The 9,815-nt window shown below is 39.6% G+C and overlaps 1 protein-coding gene across 5 annotated transcripts in view; it reads right to left on the bottom strand.

The window, feature by feature from the left end:
• Positions 1–8,622, bottom strand: part of CDK7 (cyclin dependent kinase 7) — a 28,920-nt gene extending 20,298 nt beyond the window's left edge. Inside the window, exons 1-5 of one of the 5 annotated variants that reach the window (XM_057741837.1) lie at positions 8,424–8,492; positions 8,003–8,062; positions 5,201–5,289; positions 1,608–1,641; positions 651–718 (exon numbers count right to left, since the gene is read on the bottom strand). In XM_057741837.1, coding sequence (XP_057597820.1) covers positions 651–718; positions 1,608–1,641; positions 5,201–5,272 — 174 coding nt within the window. In that variant the 5' untranslated portion in view covers positions 5,273–5,289; positions 8,003–8,062; positions 8,424–8,492. Of the gene's footprint in view, positions 1–650; positions 719–1,607; positions 1,642–5,200; positions 5,290–8,002; positions 8,063–8,423 lie in introns of all 5 variants that reach the window. The other 4 variants (XM_057741828.1, XM_057741817.1, XM_057741846.1 and 1 more) reach the window with 4 other exon arrangements.
• Between the last annotated feature and the right edge of the window lie 1,193 nt (positions 8,623–9,815).

A 9,815-nucleotide genomic window follows, 5' to 3' on the forward strand; every position in this document is an offset into this window, starting at 1 on the left:
AATTTTTAAAAACATAAACATTTGGACTGTTGACAATTCTCTGTAAAGTTTAAATAATTTTATTAAATTTAATATTTATCCTTTTTTGGCTAGGAATTAGTACTTTGAAGCACAAGATATTAAACCTTACTATTAAAAAAATCACTTAACCTCTCCCTCCAAATTTTGGGAGTTATAATTAAGATATGAATTAATGAAAACCTCATCTAAGTCTCTAATTTAGAAAAATTCCCAACCTTGGTACTTAAGAATATCCTACAAACAGCACCGGCAGCTATCATTCACTGAATGGGTGTGTTCTCTGTGCCAGGTACTATCCCAGGTACTTTACGTGTATTCAGTGAGCTAGTCTCATAACAACCCTATGAGGTAGGGAGTGTGGCACAGAGTTCAAGGGAACTTGCTCAAGGTCTTACACATGCTAGAGCCCTCTAGGCTTCAATATGATTTCTGACCAAATTAGCCTGTATGCCAATACTTAATTTATTTCATCAGTTGTATAGTTTTTAAGACACTGCCTTCATGAACAATTAGGATAGAAAATACATCTCAGCCTAGAACAACTCATCCTGCTGAGCCTTCAATCAACATCTACCACATTCAGGAAAGGCAAGGTTCCAAACCCCACAAACAACTTAGATTATACTTACACCAATTATATTTGGGTGACTTAGCTCCTGTAATAATTTTATCTCTCTTAATGCTGTTCTATTTATACCTACATAAAAAGGCAAAGAAAAAAAGTGAAAAATAATTCCGAAATCTCAAACCTTTTTATAAACATATTTTTTGGGAAAGGTCTTCTGACAAAACAGCAATCACTATTCCTCAGGAGAAAAACATAACAATTTTTTATGACATACCTGTTTTCATTTTATATTGCTTTGTTTCTTAAATAGTTTAGCGCACACTATGATAAATGGTGAAAAAAGTATTCACTTTATCTGTAGGATATCAGATCTGAAGACTGCTGGAATAACGTATACAAGTGTGTAGCATATAGGTGAGAAGTTAATAGCTCCCCTTCTCTTGCCTTATGAATATTAGCAGCAGATTCTTTAAACTAACATACAACGAGTGACTAGATACCATCTTCCTCAATACGAAGGATGGAACTCAACATTTAAAATAAGATCTGGTACTGGTTATTACAGAGATGATGGATCCTTTATGTAGGAACTATTTCTTGACGACTAAATAGGACTTAGCACTCTAGCAAGGCTTCGGAGGAAAGGATAAAAAAAATCTTTTCCCCCATACATTTACTCTATAGTGAGCTTGAATCCTGAATTTTCAGAGTAATCAGAAGCTCAGAAGAAGAAACAATGGCTTGTAACAACACCTAAAGCAGTAATAAAGACATCAAGACAAGTCACTAATAACCTTGCTGTCTTCCATCTACTTAGGGGACTTGAATGTTCCTCTGAACACCCAAATGATGAAAATCACAAATATCCTGTCTCTACCCTGAGTCTATCTTTACTCTTCTGGGACCCTGAAATAACTCTAGCCAGAAGCATTGTTAACTTTAATTAATACTTTGGTTTTTTCCTCAGTGAGAATAAGAACCTTTCCTGTTCTATCAGGTTACATGAAATGTTACCTACCATCTTTAGCTTCTGATCTATGTCCAAGTTTGATCTGGTAGAGGAAAAAACGAACAAACACATTAAAAATGTGTTAAATTACTTAGACCAGTGCATAATACATAAACACCTCAAAAACTGAGTCACAGCAAAAATACGTAGCAACTCATATGTAGCTAGTATCAGTAGGCAACAAGGGAGTGGGAATCACGAATGGGAAAGGCGAAATTCACAATATAAGAAAGGATGTGGAACAAATAATTAAAGGCATACAGGATAATACACACAAAACAAGCACTTCAAACCAGACTACTTGAGAGGAAACATGTAACATATAAAATACCATGCATAATATGCCCAATAATATGCTCCCAGGGACCACATTTTCCAAAAAGAAAAACTATAACTTGTGATGGATAGAGGAAATGGTTAAACTGTTGTTACTGTGAATAAGTACACTGAACTGCAGTAATAGGTTCAGTCTTACACAAAACCAACTACTAGATTAAAGAACAAGAGCTTACTACTTTATACAATGACAATGTAACCAAGAATACCAAAAAAAAAACCTCCTACTCCAAAAAAATCAGCTATTCCACCTTTCAAAATATCCCGCACCTATACCGTAGCACCAAAAAATATAAGGCACACTTAGGAATAAAGCCAACAAGAGGTGTATGAAGCTTTCCAAGAACATTATAAAACACTCTTAAAACATGCTTAAGAGATGAGATCAAAATAAACACAGCATGTTCACGGATAGGAAGACAATATCGTAAATACGCCAAATATGTCAATTCTCTTTAATGCAGCTAAATGTAAAGTACAGCACTATTCTCTCAGACATTGACAAATGGATTCTAAATTTTATATGGAAGAGCCAGAAGCTAAGAACAGATAATTTTAAACACTATCACATTTTCTAAACATAATAAAAACTAGATTAGTTCCATGATGCCATCTACTTCATCACCCAGATTCAATAATTACCAATATTTTGCCATACTTCATTCATTCATTCTCCGCTTTTTGTTGGCTACAATATACTTTAAGTCCCAGACTTCATGTCATTTCATCCTTACATACTTAAGTAGGCATCTCTAAAATGTGGACATTTTCTTACTTAACCATAATGCCATTCTCATACCTAACAAAATTAATAATAATGCCATAGTAGCATATAACTAGTTCATATTCAAATTCTCCTGACTTGTTTCAAATTTTCTCGATTGACTCTTAAAGTAAGCCAAGATAATTCTGAAGAAATATAGCTATATGGGACTTACCAGACTTCAAGACTTTATAAGGCAATAGTAATTATAGACACTATAATACTGGAGCAGCGATGGGGGGAAAAAGTCAACCAGTAAGAAAGAATAGTTTGCCCAGAAACAGATCCAAGTATAAACTAGAACTTGGCATTACAACTCACCAGGAAAAGGACATACTATCAATAGTGTTGAGAGCTGGGGAAAAAATATTGGATCCCCATACTACACAACAAAGAAAATTTAATTCCAAACGGAATTAAGTGTGAGGACCTAAGTGTGAAAAGTGATAGTTTAAAATTTTTAGATGAAAATACAGGAGAATTCTTTATAATCTGGAGGTAGGGAAGCACACAAAAAAGGGAACGAATAAAGGGGAAAAAGTGGACAAATTTAACCAGATTCAAAATTTAAATATCTGTGCCTCAAAAAGTACCATAAATAAACTAAAAGCCCAGCCAAAGACTGGGAGATAACCATGGGAAAAATTTTTACATACTGAAGTATGGAGAAGTCATTCTGGCTTATACCTGATTTAACAAACTTTATGCTAACTAGAACAGCCTGTTTTGTGGTCTATCAAACACACATTGTACATCTGCTTTAACCATTGAAAAAAAAAGGGTGCACTGTCCAGAAGCAAAGAATATCCATTTTGAAGATAGGGATAAATGCCTCCCTTCCAGGGATTTCAGCAGCAGCGCTCCTTTGATGATAAGGCTTCCTTCCTGGGAGCCAAGGCCATATTGACTCACTGTGTAAGTGGTGACCTGCCTTCGGCTGATTTTTTTTTTTTTTTGAAACTCTGAAGGAATATACACCTGACATGCTTGATGTTTTCTGTTCTGAAAACATACAAACTATGCTGAAAACCATACTTCTTCGGAACAGTTCCTCAGAACTATCTGAGAGACTGTCTTCTGGGTCATATTGCTCAGTTTGGCCCCAATAACACTCTTCTAGTCTTATAGGTTGGTTATTGATTACTTACATCAATAAGGGTAGCTGCAGTGCATATTTCTGACAAAGGATCAGTATCCAGAATATATAAGAAATTCCACCAAATCAACAGGAAAGAAAAAAATGTAGGCAATCTAAAAGAAAAAGCCTAAAAAGCCAATAAATCTAAAGAAGATGATTAATCTCACTGGTAATCAGAGAAATATTAATTGAAAAAACTACACACCATTTTTGATCCACCTAATTGACAACTATTGTAAAGTCTGACAATACAAAGATGGGGAGAATGTAGTGGGAAGTTAAACTGATTCGACCATCTTGGAGAGCAACTTGACAATATCTGGGGACGCTGATGTGTATTCTCTCTATGCAGCAACAATTCATGATTGGTTTCAACTACAGATGCATTCTCTAAAGAAACTCACATGTGTATTAGGATGTCTGTAGGGATTTCCCTGGAGGCACGGTGGTTAAGAATCCACCTGCCAATGCAGGGGACGTGGGTTCGATCCCTGATCCAGGAAGATCCCACACGCGGCGGAGCAATTAAGCCCATGTGCCACAACTACTGAGCCCGCACGTCACAATACTGAAGCCCATGCACCTCGAGCCCGTGCTCCACATCAAGAGAAGCCACTGCAATGAGAAACCCGCACACCACGTGAAGAGTAGACCCCACCTGCTGCAACTAGAGAAAACCCACATGCAGCAATGAAGACCCAACACTGCTAGAAAAAAAAAAAAAAAAAAAAAACTTCTGTAGAAGGACTGTATTAGAATAAAACATTAAAGAAAAACAGCTTAAATGTTTATCAACAAGAGTTTGGATAGACCAATTTTTAGTGTAGCCATATACTAGGATCTAACCATCAATGAGCACGGCCAAACCAGATCTACATGTATCTGTCTGGAAGATTTCAGGAATATTGATTCAGAAAAACAAGTTGCAGAGGAATATCGTGCATGTGTAGGGAGAGAGAAAGCGTTTAGAAGTATGCAATACTATATATTGCTGAGATACATAAAACAAATATTGAAAAATGAGAAATGCTCCAAAATGCTACCATAGGGGACCGGTTAAATAAACTGGCAAACACAAATGCAATACAACTGTTTAAAAAGGATAAAGTAGATTAATGATATCTTAAAAGTCCAAAATACGATAAGTGGAAGAATACAGAATACATAGCTTACTATTCTTTTTTTGTAAAATTAAGCATGTCAGTAAATGAGTGGAAGTAGAAATTGAGTGTTGGGAGAAGAAGGTGCACAGCACCAAAACTCCAATGTTTATAGTAGGAAATACAGAAAATGTCTAAAACTAGGGAAGGAGACCACTCAAGAAATAATGATAAGCATTCTATCTAAAGAAAAGGATGTAAATACCTGAGAAAACAATTTTGGAGTTGAAAGTGATTGTTCCAAGGAGTGAAAACCAAGGGTAGAGGACACAGGCATGCTTGGCCTAGAAATGACTTTAAAAAAAAAAAAAAAAATGTATTGAGAAATAATTTATTTGGTTTGGTAGAAGGACAAATATTTCTGCTTTTTTTTGTTTTTTTTTGAGGTACAGTTGACATACAAGAGTACATACATTTCAGGTGTACAACACAGTGATTCACAATTTTTAAAGGTTATATATTCCATTTAGGTACTGATGAACCCAGTGACAAATCAAGAATAAGGATGCAGATGCAGAGAATGGACTGGAGGACATGAGGTTGAGGGGGCGGAGGGCGAAGGGGAAGGTGGGATGAAGTGAGAGAGTAGCACAGACATATATATATACTACCAACTGTAAAATAGATAGCTAGTGGGAAGTTGCTGTATAACAAAGGGAGATCAACTCGATGATGGGTGATGCCTTAGAGGGCCAGGACAGGGAGGGTGGGGGGGAGTCGCGGGAGGAAGGGAATATGGGGATATGTGTATATATACAGCTGACTGACTCTGGTGTACCTCAAAAGCTGGTACAAGAATGTAAAGCAATTATATTCCAATAAAGAGCTTAAAAGAAAAAAAAAAAGGTTATATATTCCTTTTATATAAAGGTTATATTCCATAAAACCACCAAGATATACTATTTGAAATAAAAAATTAGGGCTTCCTAGGTGGCGCAGTGGTTAAGAATCCGCCTGCCAATGCAGAGAACATGGGTTCGATCCCTGCTCCAGGAAGATCCCACATGCCACGGAGCAACTAAGCCCGTGTGCCAAAAAAAAAAAAAAAAAAAAAAAAAGAAATAAAAAATTAAATGTAAAACAATTTACTTTTCATTATGAGTCACTTTCAATAGACAGAAGTCTATCACTGAGAAATACAATGAATTCTACATCCTAATTTAGGATAAAAAAGTAAGCAAACAAGAAAACCCACTAAGATTTTCAGGAAACCACAGAACTCAGTATGCCAACAGTTTGAAGACATTGTATCAGTCAGTCAAGTCAATACATTTTTAATGAGTGTCTGCAAATGTACTAGACACAGTCCTAAATATAATTCGAGTGGTATAAATAGAAAATAAACTCATAGATAAAAGACTTTAGATTTTGATAAATGCTATTAAGATAGTAGAGAAATATGGCAAAGAACACTAGGTAAGAAGGGAGGCACACCTGTTTAAGCTACAATGACCAGCAAAGGCCTGTATGTACAGGAGATAATCTGACTGAGATTTCAACAGAAGCAGCCATGCCAAGTTTTACAGTAAAAATATACTAACCAGAAGGCTGAGCAAATGCAATGATCCTGGGACTGGGGTGAATTTAATGTATTCAAGGGACAGAAAGGTCAATGTGGCCAGGATAAAGTGAACCAGTGCTAGAATTAGAAAAATAACTTTAGAAAAGATTAGCAAAGTTAAGGGTTTTACAAGTTAAGGGTTTTACAAGCTATGGCATTGGTTTATAGAACATAAACTAGAAAAAGAGATGAGAGACATCAGAACAAGTAAAAAACATAACAATGGCAAGGTGGCACAGTGGTTAAGAATCTGCCTGCCAATGCAGGGGCCACAGGTTCAAGCCCTGGCTTGGGAAGATTCCACATGCTGCGGAGCAAGTAAGCCCATGCACCACAACTACTGAGCCCACATGCCACAACTACTGAAGCCTGCGCACCTAGAGCCCGTGCACCACAAGAGAAGCCACAGCAATGAGAACCCCACGCACTGCAACAAAGAGTAGCCCCAATTCATAACTAGAGAAAGCCCATGCGCAGCAATGAAGACCCAAGACAGCCAATAAATAAATACATAAATTTATTAAAAAAACAAAAACAATGGCAGGAATAATTGTGGAAAGGAAGAGTGGGAAGCAGGTGTTAAGAATGAGAGGGATATGCTTCAAAGGAATTAGGGATTTTGAAGCAGAAAAAGATTCAAAGCAGCAACAGGAACAATAAGGAAGGTGGCCACCTAAGCCACCAACAGGCCTTGAGGGGTGAGGAAACCAGCCTCTCTTGAGAGGGTTACTGATTTCAGTAATATGGGAAAAGGCAATCAACCTGGGAGCAGGACACCTGGTTCTAAATCCTGCCTCCAGCAAGCACTATCCTGTGTCATCTTGATGAGTCACCTAATCTCTCTCAGCTTCAGGCACCTAGAGTGTTAAAACAGAGATACCTTACCTACTTTACAGGGCTCTTATGAGGGTTAAATGAAAAAACGAGGGTGAAAGTGCTTGGCATGTAGAAAGTTGGCTAAATATGACCAAAGTTTCTTGAATGAATGCAAGTAGAAAAGCTACTTAAACTATTAAAAAAAAAAAAACCGGCACCACATCAAGGTCATTAATGCTGGCGAAATCCTTTCATTGTAAATGTGTACTCAGAAAAAACAGAGATACAGAGAGTATGATGCAGGTGAGGCAGAAATAGGGACCTGGAAAGATCAGTAGTTCTGACGACCCAACAGATGAGCAGTATTTGTCCCCTTTGCCAGCTGCGTTTATAAAACAAACTTAGCACAAAGCTTCCTCTTCATTTCGAGTTCAATGAATGGAACAAAACACTAGTTCAACCCGAGTTCCACCTTGGAACCCAAGACACTAAGAAATTCTATTTTCTTTGAAAAGGAGAGAAGTAACCCCTCACTAGCAGAGCAAGGTCAAAGCAGTAAAACGGCCAGCCACCAGCTCACATCCACACACATCTTCAAGGAGACTCAAGGAAAAACAAACTGCAACTCACTTTCTTAATGGCGACAATTTGGTTGGTGTTCTTGTCTCTGGCTTTGTAAACCGTGGCAAACTAGAGAGAAAAACAGGCATAAAGTTAAGTTTGGAAGAGTGTTTTGGTTTTTGTGTTTGCCTTTTTGCTTTTTTGCATTTGGGGAAGCAAGAGACTCAGGCTTCTTGGAGCAAACTCGCGGCAGCTTGAAACGTGGTGGCGCAGTCCACGTCCCGGTCCCGTCTATTCTTCGGAGAGGGCCGCTCGGGGCTCAAGTCCAGGATGGACAGAGAGGCAGCAGGGGGGCCTGGGCAGCCTCTCGCAAGCAGAACGAGTAAGCCGGCCCATCCGCTGGCTTCCACGAGAAAACCCTCGACGGCGTGAGGCGGACGGCCCGGCGCTCCCCGGTCCGGGCCCGCCGAGCCCCAGACAAGAACCTCACCTGTCCCTCCCCGAGGAAGTCCAGTTTTTCATAACGCTTCGCTCGCGACTTCACGTCCACAGCCATCCGTCGCGCGGAGCCCGACTCCAGCTGAAAGGGGCGAGCTCCCAAGACAACGGGAATTTAAAGCTACCTTAAAGCCACCTTAAAGCCTCCAACAGCCACTTCCGCCCCCTGAACGCCGACGCTTCATTAGCTCCGCCCCCACTTCCGGGGTGGGCGGGGATGCTGTTAAGTCAGTCCGGCCAGAGCCCGCCCTACTGGGGCTACGGAAGCTGCGGGAGACAGGGTTCGACGTCTGCGCCGCTCGCTTCCCTGTCGCATGACCGCAGACTGTACCGGAGGCGAGGTGCTCTAGGTGGTGGCTGTCACCCTGTTACCGTTTTAACTTAGGTATTTTCTGCACTACCGAGGTCGGACCAGCGCTCTGATACGGTGCCCTGAGTTCAGGATTTAATAAGTGTGTATGAGTGTGAAAAGCTTGGCCTTGACTCTGATCTCGCTTCCTGGTTTTTGTTCAAGGGTGTCCTGTCGCTATGGTTACTGTGGACGCCTAAGCCAACAATTTCAGGTTACTTAAGCTGGTGCCCAGTTCTTAAGGGCTGGTCGAGAAGCAGTCTTACTTTTTTTGAAGAAGCACCCGCAGGCAAACAAGTTCCAAGTCAGCTGAACAATTTTGTGCAGTGGAACAGACTTCTGGCCATCAGTTTTCTTTCTTTTTTTTTTTTTTTAAGGATTTTATTTATTTATTTATTTATATTTATTGGCTGCGTTGGCTGGGCTTTCTCTAGTTGTGAGCAGGGGCTACTCTTCACTGCATTGCGCGGGCTTCTCAGTGTGGTTGCTTTTCTTTACGCAGCTCGGGCTCTAGGCCCATGGGCTTCAGTAGTTGTGGCATGTGGGCACAGTAGTTGTGGCCACAGGCCTAGTTGTTCCGTGGCATGTGGGATCTTCCTGGACCAGGGCTGGAATTCACCCATGTCCCCTGCATTGGCAGGCAGATTCTTAACCACTGCACCACCAGGGGAGTCCCTGGCCATCAGTTTTATACCCTGTGAGGTGGAACTAGTAGTCTACATCATAGGTGGTTGTAAGGATTAAATGAAGCTTGCACAAAGTTTAGACATAGTGCTCAATGGTTAACTGTGATCAGTACCTAACTTTGATTCTCATAAGTTTTCATACAAATCAACAAACTAAACACATTAATTCATTTATTCAAAGACTATATATTGAGTGCTATATGCAAGGCTCTGTTACAGAATCTGAGAAGTCAGTAGGGGAAAAACAAAGATCAGTGCCTTCCAATGGGAGGAGATAACAAACAGTTAAAATATGCTGTGATACATAGTGGTAAGTGCTACAGAGGTAATAAAGCAGGGAAAGGGGATA

The sequence above is a fragment of the Hippopotamus amphibius genome, chromosome 1, assembly GCF_030028045.1.
Source record: "Hippopotamus amphibius kiboko isolate mHipAmp2 chromosome 1, mHipAmp2.hap2, whole genome shotgun sequence".
Taxonomy (NCBI): domain Eukaryota; kingdom Metazoa; phylum Chordata; class Mammalia; order Artiodactyla; family Hippopotamidae; genus Hippopotamus; species Hippopotamus amphibius.